Here is a 27,091-nt window from a genome sequence, read left to right on the forward strand (position 1 = left end):
TTCAAGAACCGATCCCCCAGTTTGAATCTGTTTGAGATTTTAGACGTTGAAACTGGTTTAATAACCATGAACCGGTAGTCAAACTGATCAAACCGGTTTAGAACCGATTTAACCGGTTTAGAACCGGTGTAACCGGTTTAGATAGATTCGAGTTTAATATTTGACGGAAGTGGTTTGAACCGAACCGGTATAAGGATGAACCGGTTTTACTATTCATGAATCGGAACCGAACCGATATTCTGAACCGGTTCGGTTTGAAAAAAAAAAACGGTTTGCTCACCCCTTAATTACCCCTTATGATTAATTTTATGTTTGATATGGAGTAAAAAATATAATATATTTAGCATGAAATAATAAACGATTACATTAACAACGTTGAATTACAGCACAAACTTTTACATAAATAAAAGAAACGAACCGACTACTTACAAGAAGATTGTTATTTGTTAAATATGATTTTATTGAAGAGGACACCGTGAATTCTATACTCTTAGTGATGTTTTATTCTATGTTAGCAATTTTCCGTGCCTCATTAGCCCATTATATTAAAAAAAAAAAAAAAAAAAAAAAAAAAAAAAAAAAAAAATCCTTGTTTTACATATTCAAGGATACGAAAAGGTTAAGTAGAAATTCTCTCTGTAATCTTTATGTATATTGTTTTTTATCATATATGTTGAAATTTAGTAGTAAAACGAATTTTACCTAAATGTCTGAAAAAATAAAGAAAGAAACCGCAGATGAGGCCATGCCATATGTGGTTTTGTTCTTCATTTTTTAGCCTTTTCGATTTTTTTTGGAGTTTCTTCAATTTTGGTTTTTATGTGGTATCCCTTAAATATCTAGTAGCAATACGAAAAATAGAAAGAGCAAAATTGCACATGAGACCATGCCATTTGTTGTTTCGTTTTTTATTTTTCAGATTTTTTCAAACATAAAAAAATACAAAATCGTAGGTCAAGCAAGATCAGGAAAGTGCAATGGTCATATGACACATGTGATTTCCTGTATTCAAAAATGGAAAATAAATTTTATTTTTTTATAAATAACATGAAACTGCAGCTCCTTTTACGAAACGACAACCTATTTATCGAAACCGAAAACGTAATGCTAGTTTCATTGGGTATTTTTAGATAAATTAAGTCATTAAAAAATAGTTATTTTAGTAAAATTCCCTAAATTAAATGCAAGAATATTATGTTGAATCTGACCTTTCTATAGATAATTGCAAGTACTAAAGGTATTTATAAAATTACAATTACATGTCACATTTTATAAAAAACCATGAAATCGATCATGTTCAACTCAACAAATGCAACACAAATTAACTCTAATCGTCATTTTTTCCGTTGACTACCCCGGCGTTGTAAAAAGCTTAAGAAGTTGTTCGGCGTCTCCTTCCTACTCCGCCGTGACCCATCAATCCGTTGTGGCGCCGGCGGTGGCAACTGCTGGTTATTTCTCGGCGTTATATGTGTAGACATCCTCCATATCTTCACAGACTTATCCAAACTCCCACTATACAATATACACCGCCCATTTCCACCACCACCACGGCGTTCCTCCTCCACCTCCACCGCTAAACACTTCACCGGCCCTGTATGTCCATTCAAAACATACAAACACTTATGCATTCCTCCGTCGTCTCTCAGCCATACGCATACGTTTTTATCCGCCGAACCACTAAACACCATGTTTTCCGACGACGCTAGACATAGAACAGCAAGCTTATGACCTCTTAAAAGTCCGCCGTGGATTAGTTTCTCTTGCTCCCAGAAATGTACAATTCCGTCTGAACAACCGGCGTAAACCACCATCCCCGTCGGATTAACAGCTAAAGAAGTCACCGCGAATTCTTGCTGTAATAAAGTGTGAGAAAAGTAATGTTTTGGTCGTTTCTCTTGCGTCTGATCCTTCCGCCATACTTTTAATGTCCCATCCGCCGAGCCGGAAAACACAAAACCATTAAATCCGGCGACGACAGTGTTGATGACATCTTCGTGAGCTGAAATTGATTCCAAACATTCGAAATCGGAGACTCTCCAGACCTTCATTGTTTTATCCCATGATCCTGAGTAAAGAAGCGTTTGATCTTCGTTTAAGCTAAGACTTGAAATTGCATCAAAGTGTTTGATCTGATTTCTCCAAATATCTGTATAATTCATGGGGATTATCGAGTTCTTGATCACTGATCCAAAACTGGGTAGTGTCCCAATTTTTTTATGAACTTTAGGATCCCTCGTCGACGCTTTCCAAACCCTGATTTTTCCGTCTTGGTGGCCGGTGAATATTTTCTCGCCGGAGATCACAATCGCTTTGACTAATCCGCTTTGAGATTTGAAGCCGGAATATTCCTTCTGGCTCTTCCAAACGCGAATGTTCTTGCTGGAAGATCCGGTGTATAATAAATCTCCTGATGCTGCTAACGAATATATATGTCCTTCTTCACGAACAAGAGAAGTCATTAATCCGACGTAATCACCGGAGTTAGGATCCCGTTGCTCTGTGTACGACGACCATGGAGATTTTGATAACGGCGATGTCTGGGTGGAGCTTGGGAGGCGATAAAATGGAGCTGGAGCGTAAGAATCGCATTGAGAACCATCAACCGTGGAATCGGTGTCGGACGACGGAGCCGGTGGTGGTGGATCTGTGTTGTCCGGCGCAGATGGTTCGCCGACGGCATCATAAAAATCATCGTCGTCATCACCATTTCTCTTCAGTGATTTCCGAGAATTCCTCCAATTAATCTGCATGAATCTTCGCAATGGATTCTTCATCATTTTCGATTTAAGATTCTTTTTATTTTTTTGTTAATTTTTTGTTTTGTTTTGTTTCTTCCTCTCGTACAAGATTAATTAATCAAATTGTGGAGAATTGTTATGGATTCTTGCATTAGAGAGGAAGAATATTGAAATGTTGAAGAAACCTAATTTCACAAGGGAATATATGAAAATCAAAAGGTTGAAGACGATGAAGAAAGTTGGATTTTCTTGAATAAAGTGGAATATGCATGCATACATTCATGCATGCATATGTTTTATTAAAAGTAAAATATTTTTTCAAGAATTTAACATGTTATATATTGGGTTTGTTCCCTTTCCTTTTTCAATAAGTTGTATTAATATTTTACATGTTTACCAATCAATAATTAGTTGATTCGTTTAATTTTTAATATGTTTTTCATACTTTGAAGAATACTTATCATAACATCTTAATTTTGATAGCAACGCAACCATGAATATTTGACAAAATAACATCTATCAATACCAAAATGTAAAACCACTATTTATTCTCATGTTTGTGCCTTGTAGAAAATTGGTGTTTTATAACGACATATAAAGATTCATATGTCCCCAATGAGCTATGAATTATGATTGTTTTGATAAATCCCAAAAAATACACCATACAACTTACTAGCTTGTCTAAAATGAACTAATGTACTTATACATTTTATTTTATACATTTTATCGACGATATAATGACTTCGTGATGTCTTTTTGCATTTATCGTATTTTTTTTATACAATTATAACTTTGTATTTATCATACTTGTTTAGACCTATGCTTATTTCATATTTGTCTCTAATTTAAGTTGTCAAATTTATGTTTTTGAGCAAGAAATATCATAAATTTGAGTTGCCAAAATGCCAAAACAGCCATTTCGATCCCAAGAACAAACAACCAAAATTCCAACAATGGAACGGGTGATTTCGAGGGCTGGGGCGGGTGTGGAAAAATGGGAATCTCAGTGGTAAGACGCCGCGGGATAAATAATAGATATTAGGAGTGATGACAGACCAAATGACTTATAGTCCAACGGTATCAAGTGATTACCTCCCTCTTTGAGTCGAAAGTTCAAGTCTCATCGTATACATACGTGTAATTAAATGTTAATTTAAAAGTAGATTATATATTTGTATTTGTCGGTTAAAAAAAAAAGAGTGATGATGGGGGAGGCTACCCCGCTCTGTTTGGCCCGTTGACATTATGTCCGGGCAAAGAAAAGCTGTGTAAACCACTCTCACTAAAAATGCTCATATCGGATTGGTCTAAGGCTATATTTGTCACACCACAACCAACTTATAAGTTAGTTTATTTTTTGAATTTTTTTAGTAAGCCAAAAAGTACGTTATAAATAGGTTTTTTAAAAATTAGTGGGAGTATTGTTAGTGTCATATTGTCATAATAAAAGAGATTCATGTTTTACAATAATGATAGTTAGTTTAAGCATGATTAAATACCTGCTACAGTGTACAAACTCTACGAAAAAAAAGAAATTTTAAAATAATTCGGGTATACCCGAAACCCAACAAACGTACCCTTTACACGACCTGAAAAAAAAATCGGGTTATCCGATTACCCGAAAAAATTTACCCGATACCCGAAAAAATCAGACGGGTAATTCGGGTATCAGGTATTTTCGACAAGGCTAAACATACCTTTAGACTAATGAGTGCTAAGGCGTGATTTAGTCGGACCAATTGTTCTAGGTTGGTCTCCCCATTTACAGAATCGACGGTCTTACAACCATTAGACTATTGGGTGTGGGCAACATTTTGTTATATGTTACCACACCTAAAATGTGCCACATCATCATCCTAGTCATACATGAGTGTTATAACACCTAAGGTAGAAGTGGACAACACCAAATAACATGTAATAACACCATGTATTTATTTATTATTATTATTTATGTTTTTAGTTTCTATATTTCCAATTTCTTTTTTTTTTATTATCATATAAATTAAATCATAAATTAAAAATAACATTTAAAAAGTAACAATAAAAATTTAAATCCTAAATTAAAAACAACATAAAAAAATTACAACTAAGGATAAAAACATGTTTAAAAATCCTAAAATCCAAAAAAAAAAAAGACGAAACAAATTGCATTTTCGATCTAAATTATTCAACTTCAATGCCATCATAGATATGATCTGTCAAGTCTTCTCGAAATTGTTTGTGTTTTCGTTGGTCTTGAATATCAACGACTCTATGTAAGTATTTTGTTGTCCCTGGTTGAAATTGAATGTGTCCAGGTTCCGTTGGCGAATACTCTGTAATATTTCGTCTTTTATCTTCAATCATCATGTTATGCATAATGATACATGCATACATAATATCTCATAGAGTGTCCAACTCATATGCTCGTGCCGCATGTTCAACTATGTGTCATTTTACTTTCAGAACTCCGAAAGTACGTTCCACGTCCTTACGTGCTCCTTCTTGTCTTCTCTTGAAAAATTTGTCTCTTGGTTCTATCGTGTGTCGAAACGCCTTCACAAACATGGAATATAGTGGGTATGTTCCATCCGTGAGGTAATACCCGAACTTATACTCATGGCCATTTACTGTGAACGGAGCATCCAGTGCCTTTCCTGTCAAAATATCCTGAAATATTGGTGACTGATCAAGAATGTTTACGTCGTTGTTAGAACCTTGGTTCCCAAGGATCCAATATGACCACTTCACTTAGGTCTACGTTGCCACGATATTTTTCTATGGAAGCGGGCGGGCTGTTAGAAGTTCGGCCCGCTTTTTTTTTGTCGTAGGGGAGGGATTGACCTTTCTAACGCATATTCAGTCGTACCGGCATGGCCCCACTGATTTCTTTTCGATCGGAGCATCCAGCAGCGCAACCCGGTTCTACTTGACTAAGCCCGTGCTCGTCCAAGGAGGGAGTTTGCTTTACCCAACCCCCTTTTTGATAACAAGGCAGAAAGCCCCGACCTGACATTCATTAGTTTCGAATGAAGAGTGCCCTGCCGCACCTACTTTAAGCCCGGAACTCTATCTGTTTAGAGAAAGAAAACCTAGTCTGTTCTTCTCCAGCGGAGAATGCCTTATTTGATTGCTTTTATATCCCTACTAGTTTCCCTCTGCTATATGAATCAATATAGGAGAAGTTGAACAAGCAAGGTAGGGAATGACTGGCACTACCGATCAAGTCTTTCAAGCTAGATTCCCTATTATAGTAAGTTCTTCTCCCGCGGGAATGGCTCTAGCATTGAAAGCTCGAGAGCTAATTCGTTAGAGACGTGGCAGACGCAGAAGTAGTCGGAATTGGTGCTGTGGAAGTCTTTGGGGCAGGCGTATCCGTAGGGGCCACTATATAGAAAAAAGCATGCCAAATCCATAAGTCTTGTGACGCAACAGTCTCTAATACTAACGAAGGCGATCCAAGATGACCACTTGTGTATTGACCTTTCCACGCCACAAGACAATTTCTCCATATCCACTTTGTGCAATCAATGCTTCCAAGCATTCCAAGAAAACCATGTCGTTATTCATGCGCCACATATAGTTGTTTCATGTCATTCAATGAAGGTTTGCGCAAGTATTTTTCACCGAAGGTTTCGATAACACCTCTCGCCAATCTATACAAACTTTCTCGTGCAATTCGCTCTAACATTATCATATAATCATCAATAAAATCGGGCAATTCCCCCAAAGCCATAAGCTTGATTGCAACAACACATTTTTGCAACCCGATAAAACCTCGTTTACCTCTCGCATCATACCACATTTGGAAATATTCACACCTAAACATATATTTAATTTTTAAAACAATTATTTAATAATCTAAAGAATATATATTTAATTTTTAAAACAATTATTTAATAATCTAAAGAGCATATATTTGATTTTTGAAACAACTGTAATTACGGTACCTGATTTCCATTGCATTGACTATCCGTTGAAACACATTTTTCCGCAAACGAAACCTTCATTTAAAATTGTTAGGTTGGTAGACACAATTATCCGCAAAATAATCGTGTACTAGACGTCTATACTCTTCTTCACGATCTCTGTTCAAAGTCACACGTCTGGTTAGTAGTGGAGTTGGCTCTGGCGGTATCATGTTAGTAACATATCTTTACATCATACCTACGAACATATCATCCTCGGCGATATCATGATTGTATGGATGTAACACATCAAAAAGTTCTATTTTTTAATTAAATAGAGTATTAGAAAACAAAATGAAATTGAAAGAAATAGAGATTAATGAAAGAGTTTGTTGAGTTTTACCGACAAAATGAAGATAAATTTTTATGTATTTATAATAATAGGCTCATTACAAATTACAATTTTTTGCATGCTATCATATTTGTTAAAAATGTAAAATGATTAAACTAGATCTAATTTGATTTATGGTTAAATAACCTTTTTAAACACTTGAGCCGTTATCAAAATAGATTTCTAAACACCATTTGGTTTGCTACCTATTATGTATGCATAAATTAACAAAAAAAAAATTATAACAATTTTTATAACAAATTGAACACAAGCCTCATAATCTTCTTTCATATACCAAATTTCCTTTTCAAAAAACAATAAACCACTGTAATCTTACCACATATTGCACAAAAATCTTGTTAAAAAAACACTAAATCACTACATTTCCCTACAAAAAGACACATCCAGTAAATAAAACTCAGGTTTAACATCAACCAACTTAAAACAACAAACATCTCCAACTCCCAAACAATTCTCCATAGCAAACACTCTCCATCCATCTGTAAACCTAATTCTGTCACAACAATCAACCACTTTCACATCCCATGTTCTTCCCAAATGTTGAAGCTTAGCCATTGATCTATACTCCTCCTTCACACCCTCATAAAACACCCTTGGTAAATTCTACACAAATCACACCACAACAATTAATTCAACATGATGAAACTATATAACTATTTACTTACTTACCATGTACTGATTCCTCAAATAACATGGCTGAATCTTTATGTCAAATGAAAAATTGCTATCTTCAATCTGTTCATTACCAGTTGTTGTGTTTGTTTCTGTTTCTGTTTCTTGTATGGGTGTTGATTGATTTTCGCTTTCAGTGTTGTTGTTTTCCTTTAAACAGTTGTTTTTTCCGGATATACTCACGAAGAAATTTGATCCACCATTGTAGTAAAAGATGAGGAAATCACCGAATTCGAGGGAATTACCTTGCACGAATTTCTCCCATCCGGATTTGAAGTAGACATCATCATCGATCTTGTTCATATCCACCTTCCATGAGTTTCTTGAACAAGTTATAAGGTTAAACTTGAAGGGTAAAGAATCCCCAAAATACTTGAGAAATGCAGGTGGTATACGCTGTTGTAATTAAACAAAAGCATACTCCATATCAGACCATAATTCAAGAACAAGAGGCATGAGCATGAATCATTTACCATAAATCGTAAATAATATGAACTGATTTGTTTGTAATCGTGAAATTAGTAGCCGATGATACTCAAACATCCAATCACGAGAAGGATGAGGCACTAACCAGTTGCGTAGAGCAATGCGCAGGCATATAGAACTTGAAGAACTGAGGACATTGTTCAGAGTTTAGAATTCCGGTATTATTTTCCGCCATTGCTCCTTCGTTTACTGTGAATTTCGCATGCAAAACGATACAAAACCTTTAATGGAACAAGGTTTTGACATTAATCTGCAAAATGATGAAAGTAAAGTTAATCAACTACAACATAAAGGAAGAAATCGGAGACAATCAATTCTACTGGTATCGGATTTAACCTAAATCTTAAGGAGATTTATGACTTGCCAAATAAGTTTGGCTCAGATCCAAAATCACTCCACATGGCTGGGATGAATGGTGAGCAGATGTTGTGCAGACGGTGGTGACGGCGTTTCCGACTAAGCGTTAGACCGGACGGCGATGGTGTAAGCAACCGGAAGGCGGGTTGCTGCGGAGTGTGGGGGTTTGGAGAGAAGGTAAAATAGTCCGCTGGAATGATGGTATGATTAATTGGATTTTATAATTTCGGGTTCATAGCCATATTTTTCATTTTAAACACTATACTTTTAAATAAAGCTCATTCAGCCCTTGAATATAATATCTATTGTTAGAGACTCTTATTCCATCATAGGCCCTTTAAACAAATGAATAGGAACATATAAAAGAATAATCATAGGCCCTTTAAACAAATGAATAGGAATATATAAAAGAATAATCTTTTATGTTCGTTTGATAACAAAATATTTTATTTGTCTTTGTTTGTTAAGATGATAATCAAACGAACATAAAATGACATAAATAAACAAAAAATGAACATAAATATTTAAACTAAGAATTGTAAAAGCTGATTGACAATACTTTTTATATGTTGATCATACCTAGTATTCTCATTTTTTATATTTTTAGATAGGGAAATTTTCAGAAAAATCTCAAAATTTTAGTCCCATTTATGAAAAAGTCCAAAACTAAATTTTGTTTATAGAAAAGCACAAACTACTGACTAAAACTTCGAAAAAAAACCCTTTTTGGCCGTTTTCGTAGATTTAGTCGGTATTCTGTCCTTTTTCGTTAGTTTGCTCAAAATATTAGGACGTTTTTGAAAATTACCCGATAACTAAATTATTAGGAATTTTCTGAAAATTACTATGGAATTAATGGATATTATTATTAACAAATCATTTATAAACATAACAAATATTTTTTATTATAAACAAACGAAATACATTTGTTTCTAATTTCTAGGAATAGAATGGTCGACATGGTTTATTGTTTGTTGACCACTTCAAACTCCTTATGTTCCTCCTATGTGTCGTTATACAAGAGTTGATAATATTTATTAATACACAATCAATAAGTGTCTACTTTCTATTAGGTGGGACGTTATAGGATCACATGTTATTATAAAATATCATTTAATAGTAATTCTTGAATATATAGATTCTTCATTATGTTCTTTAATGTAAATAACACCTAACCTCCATACATTATTCGGTAATAACCATCAAATTACAAACATAGTGAAAAATAAACTTTAAATGTCAATTTAAATAGATAATCACCCTACACTTTTTTCCATATAAACTATCAGTCACGATTCAGTTTTTCACATTTGATAGATGTGTGTTAGCCTATGGTTGTTACCGTGTGAGGTATGGATATTGGGTGATAGTTAGGTTAAACAACATAAGAGGAACACCGACATTAGAAGAACACTCACTGAGTACATCTCACCGTCATACCCACAACGATGCATAGGAGGAATGTAGAGAGTTTGATGTGGTTAATATTCAATAGAGGAGTACTTAGACCACCAATTTATTCCTAAAAATTAGCAACAAGTGTATTTTCTTTTTTATAATAAAAAATATTTGTTATGTTTATAAATGATTTGTTAATAATAATATCCATTAATTTCATGGTAATTTTCAAAAAAGTCCCAATATTTTGGTTATAAGGTAGTTTCCGGAAAAGTCCCAAAATGTTAAGCAAACTAACGATAAAAGACGGAATATGGGCTAAATCTTCAAAACCGGCCGAAAAGGGTTTTTTCGAAGTTTTAACCGGTATTCTGTGTTTTTCTGTAAACAAAATTTAGTTTGAGACTTTATCATAAATTGGACTAAAATTTTGGGGCGTTTCTAGAGATTTCTCTTTTAGAAAATCTAAAAGTTGTAAAACTTAAATTTTTCTTAGATGCTCTGTTTGGGTGTGTATATGTGTGTTTTGAAAGATTTTTATATCAAAGGGTCATCATATAATGATATTTGTTAAAGGCATATTATTATATATGGACACACCTTATAGTAAATTATTACTAATTGATTATTTATTAAAGTAATATGATTATTAATAAATATAATCAATACTTGTATTTAATTGGAAAAAACATTATTTATGAAAATAATATTTACCGTCATATTAAGAATTATTGTTTCTAAAAAATAAAAATAAAGAGAACAAAAATTAATAAATATCATTTTGTATGATTATAAATGTTGTGTACAACTTTTTGAGCACTTAGAGCATCCGTTTAGTTTATATATAACTATCTGGTTATGAGCTTGAGTAAAGAATCTATCTTCTCTCCTAAAATTCATGAACCACTCTAGGAGTGGAAGAAATTAACTTGTTTGACTTATGTTGCTTTCATACTCTCTTGAAAGCCTTACTCTTGCATTTAATGAAGGTCTAGACCTCACCCCATGCATACAAGTATATAAATAAGAGTAAATAACCAAAAACTAGTGAGTTTTTGATCACACGTATCTTCTCTTTTGGGCTGCCAATTATGAGGGTTCTTTCTTGTGACATCCCTAAATTTACGGTCATTTTAAAATTTTTATTTATGCTTATTTTAAAACATAGTATTTTTTTTTGTAACGGAATTGGTCCGAAAAATATTATTTCAATGTGAGATAATATTAACATTAAACATTTCCGAAGAAACGTTCGATATTGATATTTTTTTCAAAACTTGGGATGTTATAACTTATACACAACATAAACATAAACAGACCTTACATTAATTTATACTAATAATCTACATCTCCTTTAATCTCTGCATGTAATGTATCTTCGTATCGATACCTGTGATACAAATAAACTGAGTGGGTCAGGTTGGGAAACCTGGTGAGTATCTAGGGTTTTCAACCCAAAATAATATAGTTAATATGTTTAATTATCAAACAGTCAACTCAATTACCCATCCCCATTTTCTCTATTTATTCTTCCGTAAAGATTTATCCTAAAGGTCATCTCCTACATCACATTTACCTATCAACGCCTACATCGCATTTCCTTATATGTTTGTTGCTAAGGACTTTTCCTAATGATCATCGCCTACATCGCATCAAAAGTAATGTTTTGGGGGATTACTACCCCCATTATGTGTACAATAAGGGTTAGAGTATCATCGAATACATCGTCTGAGCTCGTAATTTATAACCAGAGGTTATGATCCTGTCTGTGTTTCCACATGACTTGTTTAAATTAGCCAGTGGTCGTCATCTATACTTCGGTATATGATTACATCACAACATCGCAAGTTAATGTCAGGGCATCTCCTAGTCGTCTCTTATTTATCATCATGCATTTTCATCACTATCTATAATCTCCTATCTACCATCACCTATTACTATCCAATACATATTTATAAGTGTATAATACTTATATGATTAAATCAGTTAAACATCATCTCATAATATCTTATCTAACATATAATATTCTCAGCGCAGATAGTAAGCACATAAGCATGTAATTATCTAGATACTTCATATTTATATGTAAGATGAAAGTAACTATGCAGTCACATGTTAAAGTAATGACTTGAAACTCGGAGAGTGCTTCGCTTCTAGCATCTGTCTTTTCCTTTGACGTAACCTAGTATCATTATCACTAAGTCTTAGTCTAATATTTCTTGTGACTAATTATTAGTCTAGATTCATCATTAATTCAAAGTCTACTGATCTATAGCTGATAAGGGACAACAATGTAAGATCATATCAGAGGTAGGGTCTGTTTGGCATACATAGTGTATTGTTTGGAAATCTCACTTTAAAGTTGAAACACCTCACTAAATATAGCCTTTTCATCATCCCCATAAGTAGATAAATCAATATAACCACTTGGAATCACTGATAAATCTTGTTTATAGGTTCATAATAACGATAATGAACTTAAGCATAAGTTATACTTAAAGCACGGTACACATAACTCAACTTACAGATGGTTTAGTGAGAAACCATACTTTGCACAGGCAGAACTTCTAAACCGAAAGCTCTATTTATCAGGGCTTTCTGATACTTTGGAGCTTCTCTACTAACCCTTAGGAAGTGCTAGAACAAGGTCTAGGGACCTTAGGAGGTTTTTGGAAGAGAAATGATGGAAAGTTGTGAAGAAATGTTTTTTCTATTTATAAGCTTCACATGGGGCTCTCATGTAGTGATACAAGCCTTTCATGTCGTGAGCTTGGGTAGGTACCAACTACCAAGGCTTCGCCACTGGTGCTTACACGTGATACATTCATTTATTTTTCCTTATTATTGGCTTTGCTCAAGCATGTAATGTCCCATACAGTCACGTTGTGTTACAATCATTTGAACTCAGAGTAAGCAACCATTTGCCAAAATAGCAATCTACTTCATGTCTTACACCAAAATTGGCTCTATATGTCGGATATAGTATAGTCAAATACTCAAATTTCCATTCGTAAAATTAACACATGTTTCATGTGCAGATATGCAATTTTTTCATAACTTTTCCGTGCACATATGCCCATTAAAAAAAGTTTATATTATTATTATTTTTTCTAGCGAATCTGTTAGACGAAATGCTTATGTTCATTTGGTGTTGATTTTTTTTCTTGAAAAAAAAGACTATGTTGTAAAATATTATCAGTTTAAGTGGAATTATTACACATATTTGAGCTCTCACTCGAACTTACCATAGTGTTATCGATAGTGAATAACGGTAAATAGCGATAAACTACCTATTCACTACATAACAATAATAATGAAATAACGTCTTTTATTTCATATTTAATGATGGTCTGTTAGAAACCAATTAGGGTTTGGTTTATTGAATAATAAGAGTTGAAACACCAAAACCATTCATGAATAAATTCTACATTAATTTATTGACCATCATTAGATTTAGGCCTACAAACAACCCCTAGGTTCCAATTTAGGGATGAAAGAGAAGAGTTATGCCTTCTTGGTCTTAGATTTGATTGATTTATAGCGGAGTTGGCTAAAAAGGCACCTCATTTTACCATATAGACACCCTAATTAAAATTTGAAATATTTTTATTGGTTAAAATTGCATTGTTTTTCTGAAAAAGTAAATTATAAGTAGTTATTTATAGGTTGTCTTTTTATAAAAAATGTTCATGGAGTGTCTTATTAGCATCACCATTTATAGCTTACTAGGTGTGAAACCCATGTATTACATTAGCTTATTTAAAAAAAAACTAAATACAAAATTCTAAACATTTGAAAAGTATGAATTTATAAGAAAAATGAAAAAAAAATTGAATTATAAAAATTAAAGTGTTTTTTTTCTCTTTTAAATATAAACAAATAATTTAGATAAATAAATAAAGAAAATTAATGAATCTTTAATTTGGTAATTTTGAAATTAGGAGGTTCATTAATGAAATTAATATGCACTTTTTATTGAATATAAATACTATCTACAATTTAATAAAATGAAAAAAAAAACCAATAAAATGACTTGTGGAATAAAATTTAATTTAAAATAACCATAAAATTACATGTGGCAAAATAAATAAGAATGTGGCATGTGTTAAAAAGATATTTATTTACTAGGGACGATGATGATGACGACGGCGACAATGAAAAAGTTATTTTGCTTGAAGAATGAAGATTGGATCAAAATACATGGACAATTTATGTAATTTTACTCTTATTTTACGTGCTTGGGTTTTGTGTAAAATACTTTGAGTAAATTACACGAATAGTCCCTATGGTTTGGGGTAATTTGCACGTTTGGTCCTTAACTTAATTTTTTAACTCGGAAGGTCCCTATTATTTGCTTTTGTTACGCGTTTGGTCCCTATTGTTTGTTTTTGTTACGCGTTTGGTCTTTGTTTTACCTAAAAATACTATTATTTAAATAGGAAAAAATGGTGGGGTAGCTAAGGTAAAGTGAGAGGGTGGGGTTAGGGGTGTGTTTATTTAAATAAATTAAAAAAATCAAAGGGAAAATAATATTTTTAGGTAAGACAGGGACCAAACGCGTAATAAAAAAGAACAATAGGGACCTTCCGAGTTAAAAAAGTAAGTTAGGGACCAAACGCGTAAATTAACCTAAACCATAGGGACCATTCGTGTAATTTACTCAAATACTTTATAGTATGGGGACGTATGTTGCAGTTTTACCATTTTAACTTTCAAAACAAGTCGCAAAACCCTTTAAACCCTAAAACTCTCCGGTAGCATCGCCGGCGTCTTCTCTGCCACCATGAATAATTTCTTAACAACTCTCAGGCACAACCACCGTTATCTCCTTCGTCGACCGAACCTCTCTTTTACCATTCGATTTGCCTCAGCCCACTACAAACCCCATAAACCACCGCCTCCACAAGCACCACCAACACCCCCAAAGCCACCGCAAAAACCCGCCACCTTCACCCTCCATGACCACACGTGGGAAGATCCTTACAGCTGGATGTCCAATCTCAACGATAAAGTAGCGATGCGTCACATGGACGTGTACATGGAGCAAGAAGAGAAGTATACTGAAGCTGTTTTAGCAGACACCGATCGCCTCCAATCCAAACTCCAATCAGAAATGGCATCTCGCATGTCTTCTCAGCTCTCCACTCCTCCATTTCGCTGGGGGCCCTGGTACCTTCAATTTCCGTTTGCATTTCATCAGCTAATTTGTTGATTTCTTTGGGATGCGAATTCAAATTACGTGTTCTTCTTTGGCAATTTGGAGGTGGAATTCAGGTTGTATTACAGGAGAGTGGAGGAAGGGAAACAATATCCAGTACTCTGTAGGAGATTAGCTAGCTTAAACGAAGAGTTCATCTCACATAAAAGTCCAACAGGTGGGTTCGATTTCATCTCCGGGAAGAGGATTGAACAAAAACTCATCGATTACAATCAAGAAGCAGAAAGATTTGGGGGTAATTCCAATTCCAATATCATTTCAACATCTCTCAACGATCTCTGATTCTCTTCCACTTCATTCAATCTCTTAACATGACTTGATTTAGGTTATGCATATGAAGAGGTATCAGAAGTCTCACCTGATCATCGGTTCATTGCATACACCATGTATGACAAAGACAACGATTTCTTCAAATTATGTGTGAGAGATTTGAATTTAGGTTCTCTTTGTAGTAAGCCACAAGCTGATTGGGTCTGTAATGTGGCATGGGCTAAAGGGGGTCAAGCATTGCTATATGTTGTCACTGATCAAAAAAAGAAGCCTTACAGGTATCCTATATAAGTATATACAGCTTTTTCTAATCTCTATATCTCTTATTTAATCTAAACATTTTATATTTCTTGTATATGATTTTAGGATATATTGTAGCATGCTTGGATCAAAGGATGAAGATGTGATACTCTTAGAAGAACCTGAAGAAAATGTGCATGTTAACATCAGACATACAAAGGATTTTAATTTTGTGACTGTTTATGTGTTTTCAACCACATATTCAAAGGTATTATTATATACTAGCTTTAATTGTTTTATTTCATTGATTTTTCTTTCAAGAATCATTCAAACTTCAAATTCTTTAGGTTTTTCTGATCAATGCAGCTGATCCTCTATCTGGTTTAACACTCGTGTGGGAATGTGAAGCTTGTGCACATTGCATTATCGAGCATCATCAAGGCTATCTTTATCTTTTTACTAATGCTAACAAAGAAGGGAATTCGGTAAATTACCATTATATCCTTCGTAGCCCTCTTCACTCTTCAAGTCCAAGAAAGTGGGAGGTTAGACTTTCTTTTGCGATATTGTTTTTTCTTAATGAAAAAAAGGACTTTCTTTTTTACCTTTTTTAAATGTTACAGAATGTATTTATTGATGACAATGATTTGGTGATTGAAGATGTTGACTTTTGTGACTCACATTTGGTGCTTATTGTTAAAGAAGGTGAAAGATTCAGACTTTGTTCAGTTGCATTGCCTCTTCCAAGAAATAAGGTTTTATTAATGTTATGATAATTCATATTTCGTATATTGTTATTTTCGTTTATTGGGTATAAAAATTTGAGACCTTTTTGCCCTTTTGTCTAACAGGATGTGTTCCATCTTAAAGAGTTGGGATTACATTTTCTTCCTCTTCCAGAATCTGTTTCCCAAATCTCACCTGGACCAAATTATGACTTTTATTCACCAATCATGCGATTCACAATTTCATCACCTGTGGTATGTTTATGTTAAATTTTTATGACAAAAAAGCCCTTACATATATAATGATGATGATGATCTGTGTGGGTTTCTTTTCAGATACCTGATGCAGTTGTTGATTATGATTTATCAAATGGGAAATTTGAAATCATTCAACAACAAAACCTGCTTCAAGAAAGAACGCGTGTTTTATATGGCACAGCTTCTTCTGTGGGACCCACAATGGATAAAAAATCAAATAGTAATAAAGATGGGGAGTCAGATTCATGGAATGATCTTTCTGAGTTTTATGGTTGTGAAAATCATCAAGTGGTTTCTAGTGATGGAGTCAAAGTTGGTTTGACTATTGTTTATTCACATAAAAGGAAAAAAGAAGGTGAAAATCCTGGATTGCTTCATGGACATGGTGCTTATGGTGAATTGCTTGATAAAAAATGGTGTAATGAGTCAAAAAGTCTTCTTGATCGTGGTTGGATTCTTGCATATGCTGATGTTAGGTTAGTTTATTATTATTATTATTATTATTATTATTATTATTAAATCTTGTTCGTTCTATAATTAATATTGTTCTTTAATATATTTATACAGGGGAGATGAAATTATAACAAAAGGGAAAAATGAAAGAAACAGCACATTTTTATTTTACTTTGAAAAAGGGTTGATATCATAAAAGACCTTATATATTGAGTTTTTTCTGGATTAACATTATTATTTTTCTTGAAGATCTTGTATTTTTCCATTTTTCCAAAAAAGCCCTCAATTTTTTTATTTATTTTCTTCCAGAAAAACCCTCTTTTTTCTGAAAACCCGGGCATAACATTCTTAATAAAAAAATTCTTATTAGAACATTCTACTTTAAAAATTGTACTTTTTATATTATAACCCAAAACAAAACATTATTATTATTATTATTATTATTATTATTATTAATTTTAGTGTATTTTCAGGGGTGGAGGTGGGAGAGGAAAGAAATGGCATGAAGATGGAAGAAGCATTAAAAAAGGAAATTCAATTAATGATTATATTTCATGTGCAGAATTCCTAATTAATAATAAAATTATACACCAAAATAAGTTAGCAGGTTGGGGATATAGTGCTGGAGGCCTCTTAATTGCTTCTGCTATTAATTTCTCTCCACATTTATTTCGTGCCGCTATTTTAAAGGTAATTAATTTTATAATCATTAAAAAAAACATTAATTTTTTTAAAAATATATATATAATTATTTTGTTTGTTAGGTTCCATTTTTGGATCCGAGTAATACTCTTGTCCACCCAATTCTACCACTTACTCCTGCTGACTATGAAGAATTCGGATACCCTGGAGACATTGATGACTTTAAAGCAATAAGACGATTTTGCCCCTATGAGAATATTCAAAATGGTGTTCTTTATCCAGCGGTTTTGGTTAGCTCTTCTTTTAATACAAGGTTAAATTCCAACCTTTTTTTATTTTTTTATTATTCTTTTATGAGCAATCAACACAAAAATATAGCCAAAAAGTAAATAAAATTCCAAAATAACCTCCAATTTTGAATTTGTTTTTAAAATATTTCGTAATTTGCTTTAAATAAACTTTTTATTCTTGGGTTAATCTCAAAAAAGATCTTATATTTTGTGTTTTTTTTTTTCCGGGTTGAATTTCAAATTTATTTTTTACCTTAAAAAAAAAACCTTGTATTTTTTCATTTTTTTTTCGATTTGGCCCTTTTAGTCATTTTTTGCCAATTTTTTTTTGTAAAATGTGAGGGTCTTTTTGAGAAAAACTAAAAAAGTTGAGGGTTTATTTGGAAGCATTTAGAAGGTTGAGGGTTTTTTTTCGTAAAAAAAAATACAAAGTTGAGGGCTTTTTCGGAACAAATGAAAAAGTACAAGGTCTTTTTCAGGCAAAAAATAAATTTAAGGTTTAATCCCGAAAAAAACACAAAATATAAGGTCTTTTTTGAGATTAACCCTTTTTTTTTTTTTTTTTTTTTTTTTTTTTTTTTTTCTGATATTAGAAAAGAATCTTTGGATACTCTGAAATTGTTCATATTATTGTGAAAATCATAACTTTTTATCTTTTTTTGTGGGGATTTTAAAAAAGCATATTTTCAAAAAAAAAAAAAGAAAGTGTAAAAATGAAAAGTCTAAAAAATTCGAAGAAATTGGTGGTTATTTTAGGAAAAGCCTTATACAAATACGACTATATTTGTCTTTTTCTCTATTTCTCTTATATATATTTATATAAATATAAAATTGTTTTTTTAATTTGTTAAATTTTTTAGATTTGGAGTATGGGAAGCTGCAAAATGGGTTGCAAGGGTACGTGAAAGAACAATATATGATCCAAATCATCCGATTCTTTTGAATTTAACAACAAATTTAGTTGAAGAAAATAGATACTTACAATGTAAAGAATCGGCTTTAGAAGCTGCTTTTTTATTAAAAATAATGGAGTCTTAAAAAGATTAACCAAAAGGTTGACTTTTTGGGGAAGCGTTGGTCAACGGAATTTTGTCAACATGTAATTAAAGATTTCTTTTTTAGAAAAAGATACTCATTTGTCAAACATGTCTCCATTATTTTATATGTGTTTTTTACTTTATGTCGATCTTTTTTATTGTTAAAGTTGCAATATGTGGTGATATATTTAGCTTGGCATCTTGGTTTATTTTTAAATAAAGTGACATTCCATCATAATAACTAAGATTCTTAAAAGAATTGATATGCCCACTCATGCCTTCTTATGATTAAAGCAAAAAATCAGTCTTTATTTATTTATTTGTTTGTGAATTATTTATTCTCAACAACATAAAGTAGGGAAATACAAAAAAAAAAAAGCTATTTTCTTTGTAAATTTATTACCTAGCTAAATTGTTTATTGTTTTTTTCATTTATGTAATTTTTAGTGACATTTCTTTTATGAAAATAATGATTTTAATTGAAGTGTAATTTTTAAAAATACAAGAAGGTATAGTGCTTGGTATTTGGATGAGTTTTTGTTATTTCAAATGAAAATTCAACTATTAATAATAAGGGTTGTTTGATATAGTTTTTATTGGGATTAGAAGAAACCAAGATTGATAAGGTAAAATTTAGATTGATTTATATAACATTTAGGTGTTATTTGGTTTGTAGAATGTTTATGAAGGAATTGAAATTGAAATTGGAAAAAGAATCTTTTAGAAATTTGAATCCAATTTAGTATACTGTTTGTTTGTTTTGTTGGTAGGAAATGAAATTTGAATTAATATCCGATTCTTATTGGTTAGTAGGAAACATAATTACAATCTGTGTAAAATGACAGCATTGTCCTTTTTAAATGTTTTGCTTAATTCTGATTGGTTAGCGGTGACGATAAGTGGTTGACGGTGGAAATGCCGATGACGATAGCGGTGGTAGGTGGTGGGTGGTGGTGGCAGTGGTTGGTGGTATTGATGGTTACGGTACGTGGTAATAGTGGCGGAAACGGTGGTAGGTAGTGGTGGCGGCAGTATCAATCGTAAGTGGGTGGTGGTAGGTGGTAGCAGTGGTGGTATAAAAGCAGATTTATTAATTTATGACGTAGAATTAAAAATCTACATTACGTTTTCTATGTAGTATAAAAACTTAATACAAAAATTCTTGAATTTTTTGAATAAATAAAGCGTGAAATACTATCTAATTTAATCATTGTACCAATCTTATTCTATTTAATGACTCACTCTTGACTCTACTATCTATTATAGTCGTTGTCCCAATCTAACTCCATTTAAATGTTATTTCATCAAAAATACTCTAAACATCATTTTTCATGACATGAAAGCAATGGATTTGAGTCACAAGATCAATCTTCTAGAAGTTGTTTTGATATTTAATTTGTTTTGATATTTAATTTGTTTAAAGATCAAGAATTAAGAAGCATGCAAGAAGTCGAAAGAGACACATTATTATAAATGTAAATGTAGAACTACTCGCCTTTCTTGTATTTATTTTGGTTCTTCAAGTTACAATAACTTATAATCTTATATGAAAACATTTATAAATCAATTTTTAAAAAGTGTTTCTCATCGATCTTATGATTTTCTTTTAAACTCTTTTGGATATACCATTTACTAAAAGAACATAGTTAATTATTCATCATTTTTATCATACTTTTTATAATATTCATCCATCTTTTCCTTATAATAATTTTGTTAAGTAAAACGGAAAAATGATGACCTTTTACAAGTGTAGGTTGCAAAAATATTCCTTGTAATAATTTTGTTAAGAAAAAATTGAAAATGATGACCTTGTAAGGTTGCAAAAATAAAATTTTATTTAATCAAACTATAATTGGTCAATGATATACATATTAACATATTTTAAACAAACATTCAACCATGTATAAAAATATTATTTTGTTCGTTTTATTATTATCTTCCAAATATTATTCAAATTCACTAAGTACATAAACAACTAATCATTATATACAATCATTCTTACACTTAAAAAAACAAAATTGATTCTTTTTGTACGTTATTTGTGTCAATTTAAATATTTGGACAGGAACATTTTTAATAATAAACTTTATTAGAAAAATATTTCGGTTTTATATGAATATGTAATAAATTACATTAACTAAACAAAAGTTATGATAAAATTTAAGAATCATACAATTAGAAGCGAGGACTTCATGATAATATTGTAATACGACACGAGATTAAAAAATTTCGACTTACACATGATTAATTGGAGAATTGATATTTAATGGGCTAATGTCATAAAAATCCTTAAGTTTTCGGGGTTTTGTCGGTTTTGCCCAAAGTTGAATTTTATGTCCGTTTTTACCCTAACATTTTCCAAAAAAATGTTCGGTTTTACCCTTTTACCGGTGATAACAGGTTTTCCAGGTTACCATTATATTAAATTCGTAAGAAAACCCTTAAGTATTTTTCCAGGTAAAAGTGTAAACTTAAGGGTTTTCGTGTATAAATATGATAAGTTAGACAACCTTTTACCTGTGATAGCAGGTTTTCGTATATAAATATTGCTCGGCCGTATAAATTCCTTCCCCAGCAGCTCTTGAAGCTGCGAGGACAACTCCTACATTAGTTTTTACAGGATTTTTTATTAGCTAGCTTATCTAGCTTATTTTTTATCTAGCCTTCTACATACCATATATGTCATTTTACATTTTTTAGAAAACTTATATATATATATATATATATATATATATATATATATATATATATATATATATATATATTAGTTTTTACCAACTTTTAATTTCTATTAGCTAACAACTGACTTTTTAACCATCCTAAAAAACATAACCTAACATTAGATTAGAAAAAAAAAAACAAATTTATCAGAAAACTAGCTTCCAAAATTCTTTAAACCAAAAAGTATCAATTTTTGATTATGTAGACCATCTAATAGTTGTTTATATGAGTGGGAGAATAGTACACCAATCATGAATGCTCATAGCACTATCGTTTATATGGCAAACACGCCATGGTCCACAATCCTCTTATATTATTAAAGCTTCTAAATATATAATAGTAATTGTACAACTTCCACATCAAATTGCTTTCAAATCCCACACTACCCAAATCCTTCTTCATTTTACACTCAAAAAATAAATGGCATCCATCGAAATCAAAAACCATGTAACAATATGTCAAAAGTTACGAAAGAGAAGGGCATTTTCGTCCATTGGATTTTACAATTTTAACCTTATCATAAAGTTTAAACCGATATAAATAAAAACTCTACGATAACATTAACATTTAACCCCAACAAGATCGAAATCAAAAACCACAAAAGCAAATGAAAACCATAAGAATGAACAAATTACATCCCAAAAGAAGAATAATGAGAAAAAACAACCTCTTTTTTTTTTTTTTATTCTTCATCTTCATCTTCCACAACAGTCGATAGCCCTCCATCTTTATCAAAATCCGGATTCAAAAACTTGGCAACAAAAGCCCATAATTTATAAACATCGCTAAAATTCGTCAAAAACCCCAAAGATGCCGTCACCACTTCAACCCTAATAAACCCACTTTTCCCATTTTGCCCTCCTCCTCCATTTCCATTCTCCATCGGTTTACAAAGTGTCAAATCCCCATTTTGCCCCCCACGCTCCAATACCCTTATATGACTAAGAATCCCAACTCCAAGAGAAATCCCATTCACCTCCCCCAATTTCTGAACAATTTCCGGGTCAATTAACCCCTTTTTTCTGTCCCTTACATTAAATGCCACCGAAGCACCCCTTTCATATTTAATTTTCGGCCCGTATATACAAACCAATGGGACACTATCCGACCCGTGTGGGCCCGGAATCCGTAATTGAAGAAGTGAAGTCACAAGCCAATTGACCAAAAACCGTAACCGAAGAGTTGTTTTATTGAGGCCCAACATGTTGACATGGTCGAGATGCTTACATGAAATCTCGGGCTCACGTCTACTCGATTCCATTCCGGACCCGTAATCACCATCCGTAATATACTCATCATCGTCTTCACCGTTCCCTGGTAAAAAGACGTTTTTGCCCTCTTCTTCAATCGTAAACGAAACCCGTCTCCCTTTACTTCCGGAATCGGTCCCGCTCTCGTCCACCCCGAAAAGACGGGAACCGGAAAACCGATTCCCTTCCCGCCTTCCCAACAACCGGAATTCCCCTTCCGTTTCCCTTCGAATCGCGCTCTCTTTCGTCATTTTTGAACTCGACCCGTTATCCCATTTGCTCGTTTCCATCTCTTCCTCTTCAATTTCATGAAAATTTGGCGTGTTTTTTGCTTCGATTTCTAAAGGATCTTCTTTAATCCGATCAAGTTCTTGAGAAACCGACATTACAGCCGCATCAAACGATAACATTCGCGATTCTTGAAGCCCGTGATTCACTTCTGGACTATTCGCAATCTTTGAAGTCGGTTTAGGAGACGATAAATTCTTGTTTTTGTTTCGACCCGTGAACCAAAACGGTGGGACCGGAGACGTTGACCCTTTGACTTTGTTGACCGGGCCACCACCGTAATCAGATCCAATCGGGCTTTGACCCAAATCGATCCATAACGAATTATCCGATGATTCATCTTCACTAAAAACCGGGCTTTTCATTACTTCACCAACCGAAAAACTTTCGCCTTCTTCGAAAATCGTGCTCGCTCCATCTCGATCCGAGATGTTATCCGCCTCGATTTCCGTGTCAAACACTTCACGAACTTGGGCCGATGTGTAAGCCCCGGAAAAAGCGGGTAATTGCGGGCCGGGTCGGGTTTCGGAAACGGAATCGCCGTTTCCGATGTCGTCGTCTTCGATTCCGGTTCCGGCCAACCCCGGAATCCCATCGACGGAATCACTCAAATACAAAGGAAAAACCGGGCTGATTTTGACTATTCCGGATCCGGCGTGACCCGATTGATTTTGGAGGCTTCGGATTACGGATTTTTTAATGAGAAGGCATCCGAATCCAGTCGGGTCGAACCCGAAAACCCGGTAAAAAGAAGTGATGATGAAATCGGGTCGGAATAGAGATAAGCCGAGGGAATCCATGTCTTTTGGGCCTAAAGCTCCGGCATCTAGTAACACGTGCCAGTTGTTTTGTTGAGCTAATGCCATCCATTGATATGAATATTTTGCTCCGGTGACTCTTGATTGGACTGGAAAAACAAACAATCCGACAGCTGAATCTTTTTTTTTCTTCTTTTTGTTGGAGATTTGTTTACGTAAATCGGTGGAACAGAGTTTAAGAGTCGGCCATTTGAACCACGCGCTTTGAACTTTTGCGCCTTTCTCTTTTGCGCTTTGAGCCATCCAGTTAACAGATTGGCTTTCGTGATCGAACATGGTGAGAAGCTTTTTGTTTGTGTGAAAAGGGTAAGATTCAGCGAGAAGTTTGAAAGCAGAGCCTCGACTTACTGTGAACACAAGTCCGTATTCGCTTTCTGGGATGTTTAAGTAATCCATGATTCTGGTTTTGATATCGTGTTCGACTGTTCCTTTTTCAGCGCCGCCGTACAGGGCGTGGTTGCTTAAATTGGCGGTGATTTCTGATAAACTGAATGTTGAGGATTCCCAGTAATGAACCGTTTGAAGAAAAGAGAATAAACCGAATCCACAGTAATCGAGGCAGACTTTTGAGATGGATTCTGAGAGATGGGAGTAATCATCTGACCTTAAATGATCGATTTTTTCTGAAGATTGGTATTTTGGGTACATGGTGAGGAACTTGTTGAACGATTGATGGAGATCGGGGATGGAATCATCGGTTTCAAATGTTCGATCGGCGGCGAGGGAAGTTGCTCGGAGGAATTCCTTTTGGGTTTCGAGTCTTGCGAGAGATCGAGATCTTCCGAGGCCGTTGTCATCTTGATTGTTGTTGTTGTTGACTGCAGATTCGGAGTCAATATCTTGGGATTTAATAAGGGATCCATCTTCGGAAGCTTCTTCTAAAGCTTCTCTGAGTTTGTGTTCTTGTAATCTTCGAAGAACAGATGGGTTTTTCTTGTTTTCATCTGAGGAATTGTGATCGGAGGAACCATTTTTCTTTTTGCTTTTCTTGTCCAAGATCAATGAGGCACAGTGAGAAATTGGTTTCCATAGTGAAAGATGCATCAAAGCAGGTTTATGAGCTCATAAGCTAATCAATCTGAGTTTTCAAAAAGGAAAGTTGGCTTATTTACACATAAAGCCAAACCCTAATTCCACTTCCGAATAAAAGCAAAAGGGAATCAACTTTCCAACATTCGAAATCGAATAATTTATCTTAAAAACCCTAATTCGGTCAACACAAATCAAGCCCCGATTCCAAATGAAGAACACAAATCAAAGATGAAATGTCAGAGAAGAACAAAGTTGAAATTTGAGAAAAACAAGAAAAGAAAAAAAAATCTCAACAATAGAAAGGTCAATGCAGCTGTCTACAGAAATATCACGAAGAACAGGAAAGACGAGATAATAAAGCCAAAAAAAACCCCACAACGGATTTTATAAAACCCAGAAAAAAGGACCCTCCTCGAATCAAGATTCAAGAAAATTCCAAGCCCTAGACGCAGAACATAAAGGTGAAATCAAAACCCTAGATCCAGAACGAAGGAAGAAGACGGGTCAAAGGGGGAAGAAAAAACCCTAATTTCAGAATCAAGATATCCTCAAAAAACCCCCAATTTTAACAAGATGAGAGACTGAATTAAAGCAAAACCGACCAGATCAATTGCTCATTTACTTCAAAACATACCTCTCTATGATTGATTTTGATGTTGACGATGACCTACTACTGTGTGTATTTGTGTGTGTGCCATTGACTCTTTCTGGTGCTGTAGCTATTAACTCCACAATGCGAACTTCAAAAACACTTTTCTTATTTTTCTTTTTTTCCTGGTTTTTATCTTGAAAAAAATATCATGAGGTCCACCAAGTGGTATGACTCTTGGCTTATTATAACCAACACCCTACTGACTCTCTTATTTATTTATTTTTTTAATTCATTTTAACCTTCCACTTTCATTTATAATAATTTAAAATTCAATAAACACTTTTTAGTTTTAATAATAATAGTTATTAAAAGTGTTGGATGCAAAAGTCAATTATACTTATGGAAATACAAATGGGGTTAAGAAGTTTTTGTTGATAAAAGTCTATTGTGATTATGAAACTAGCAAACATTATGCTTTTTTAAGCTTTGTACTTTGACTTCGAATTTTCTTTAGTCAAAGACTTTTACAAAGGAAAAATAGAATTTATAGAACAATAACTCAAATAAAAATTCAATATAATTTCAAACTAAATATGCAATTATTTAGTATCAAATATCTAAGATACTTAATGATAATAAGATTTTTTTTTTTGGACTTCATGTATAAACAACAATTATATAGGGTTTATAACTTTACACCAATTATTTATGTATAGTAATTTTAGATAAAAATTTCGTGAAAAAAAAACATGTCTAATTACATCATTCACTTTTGAAGATTTAATAAAAATTATCAAATCATCTAAAATCCTTCATTTGAATAATAAAAATTCTCTCAATGTTATGCTTATTTCAAAGATCACGTTTTCAGGTATTTGAAGTTGGTTATCATGTTTTTGTTAATTTAAGCTTAATTTTTTTTGTTGAGAAACAAATAATTTTCGTAAATATCATATGAGACTATATTTAGCAAAAAATTTAACTAAAAAAAACCATTTCACATATGACATCCACGAAAGTAGCATTTATCAGTCAAATTTTTGTCAAACAATGTCATTTTCGTAGATGTCATCTGTGACAATGACTTTTTAGTTAAAAAAAAGAGAGAGAGAGAGAAAATTGCAAATTTAGTTTTTTTGTTAATTACTTTACAGATAATAGCCAAAAAAAACTCAAAGTTACAAAAATAGCCTCTAAAATCGTAGATGGATTAAGCTCATCTGCGATTTGACCTTCATATATGCGAATGTGCAAGCTGCTAAAACATGATTGTGCATTAAGGACTTGTACATTCGCAGATGGAT

The 27,091-nt window shown here is 33.1% G+C and overlaps 4 protein-coding genes across 4 annotated transcripts; 1 reads left to right on the forward strand and 3 right to left on the reverse strand.

Moving 5' to 3' along the window:
• Positions 1 to 1,208: 1,208 nt before the first annotated feature.
• LOC111918984 (protein JINGUBANG) lies at positions 1,209 to 2,985 on the reverse strand. The gene has a single exon (XM_023914595.2). The coding sequence runs from the start codon at positions 2,778 to 2,780 to the stop codon at positions 1,335 to 1,337; it is 1,446 nt and encodes a 481-aa protein (XP_023770363.2). The 5' UTR covers positions 2,781 to 2,985; the 3' UTR covers positions 1,209 to 1,334.
• A 4,295-nt stretch (positions 2,986 to 7,280) lies between these two features.
• LOC111918971 (B3 domain-containing transcription factor VRN1) lies at positions 7,281 to 8,732 on the reverse strand. Its single transcript, XM_042901936.1, has 4 exons — positions 8,535 to 8,732; positions 8,284 to 8,448; positions 7,710 to 8,108; positions 7,281 to 7,643 (listed from the first exon to the last, which is right to left on the reverse strand). Exons 2-4 carry the CDS (start codon positions 8,371 to 8,373, stop codon positions 7,398 to 7,400), a joined length of 735 nt encoding a protein of 244 aa, XP_042757870.1. The 5' UTR covers positions 8,374 to 8,448; positions 8,535 to 8,732; the 3' UTR covers positions 7,281 to 7,397.
• A 5,917-nt stretch (positions 8,733 to 14,649) lies between these two features.
• On the forward strand, positions 14,650 to 19,252 carry LOC111918974 (uncharacterized). The gene is made up of 11 exons (XM_023914585.3): positions 14,650 to 15,122; positions 15,228 to 15,406; positions 15,497 to 15,719; positions 15,808 to 15,949; positions 16,029 to 16,226; positions 16,305 to 16,436; positions 16,533 to 16,661; positions 16,743 to 17,140; positions 17,591 to 17,807; positions 17,882 to 18,072; positions 18,910 to 19,252. Exons 1-11 carry the CDS (start codon positions 14,737 to 14,739, stop codon positions 19,085 to 19,087), a joined length of 2,373 nt encoding a protein of 790 aa, XP_023770353.1. The 5' UTR covers positions 14,650 to 14,736; the 3' UTR covers positions 19,088 to 19,252.
• Positions 19,253 to 22,272: 3,020 nt separating this feature from the next.
• LOC111918973 (uncharacterized) lies at positions 22,273 to 25,992 on the reverse strand. The gene has a single exon (XM_042901520.1). It carries the CDS (start codon positions 25,205 to 25,207, stop codon positions 22,490 to 22,492), a length of 2,718 nt encoding a protein of 905 aa, XP_042757454.1. The 5' UTR covers positions 25,208 to 25,992; the 3' UTR covers positions 22,273 to 22,489.
• Between the last annotated feature and the right edge of the window lie 1,099 nt (positions 25,993 to 27,091).

This window comes from Lactuca sativa, chromosome 4, assembly GCF_002870075.4.
Source record: "Lactuca sativa cultivar Salinas chromosome 4, Lsat_Salinas_v11, whole genome shotgun sequence".
In the NCBI taxonomy this organism is placed as follows: domain Eukaryota; kingdom Viridiplantae; phylum Streptophyta; class Magnoliopsida; order Asterales; family Asteraceae; genus Lactuca; species Lactuca sativa.

What these genes read in the sequence shown, in the direction of transcription:
- LOC111918974 (XM_023914585.3), top strand. Translation starts at nt 14,737, where the DNA reads ATGAATAATTTCTTAACAACTCTCAGGCACAACCACCGTTATCTCCTT. An exon ending in CAAGTCCAAGAAAGTGGGAG is followed by an intron (nt 16,227 to 16,304) that starts GTTAGACTTTCT and finishes TAAATGTTACAG; the next exon opens with AATGTATTTATTGATGACAA. An exon ending in TCACAATTTCATCACCTGTG is followed by an intron (nt 16,662 to 16,742) that starts GTATGTTTATGT and finishes GTTTCTTTTCAG; the next exon opens with ATACCTGATGCAGTTGTTGA.
- LOC111918971 (XM_042901936.1), bottom strand. Translation starts at nt 8,373, where the DNA reads ATGGCGGAAAATAATACCGGAATTCTAAACTCTGAACAATGTCCTCAG. An exon ending in CGCATTGCTCTACGCAACTG is followed by an intron (nt 8,109 to 8,283) that starts GTTAGTGCCTCA and finishes TAATTACAACAG; the next exon opens with CGTATACCACCTGCATTTCT. An exon ending in ATTTGAGGAATCAGTACATG is followed by an intron (nt 7,644 to 7,709) that starts GTAAGTAAGTAA and finishes TGATTTGTGTAG; the next exon opens with AATTTACCAAGGGTGTTTTA.
- LOC111918973 (XM_042901520.1), bottom strand. Translation starts at nt 25,207, where the DNA reads ATGCATCTTTCACTATGGAAACCAATTTCTCACTGTGCCTCATTGATC.
- LOC111918984 (XM_023914595.2), bottom strand. Translation starts at nt 2,780, where the DNA reads ATGATGAAGAATCCATTGCGAAGATTCATGCAGATTAATTGGAGGAAT.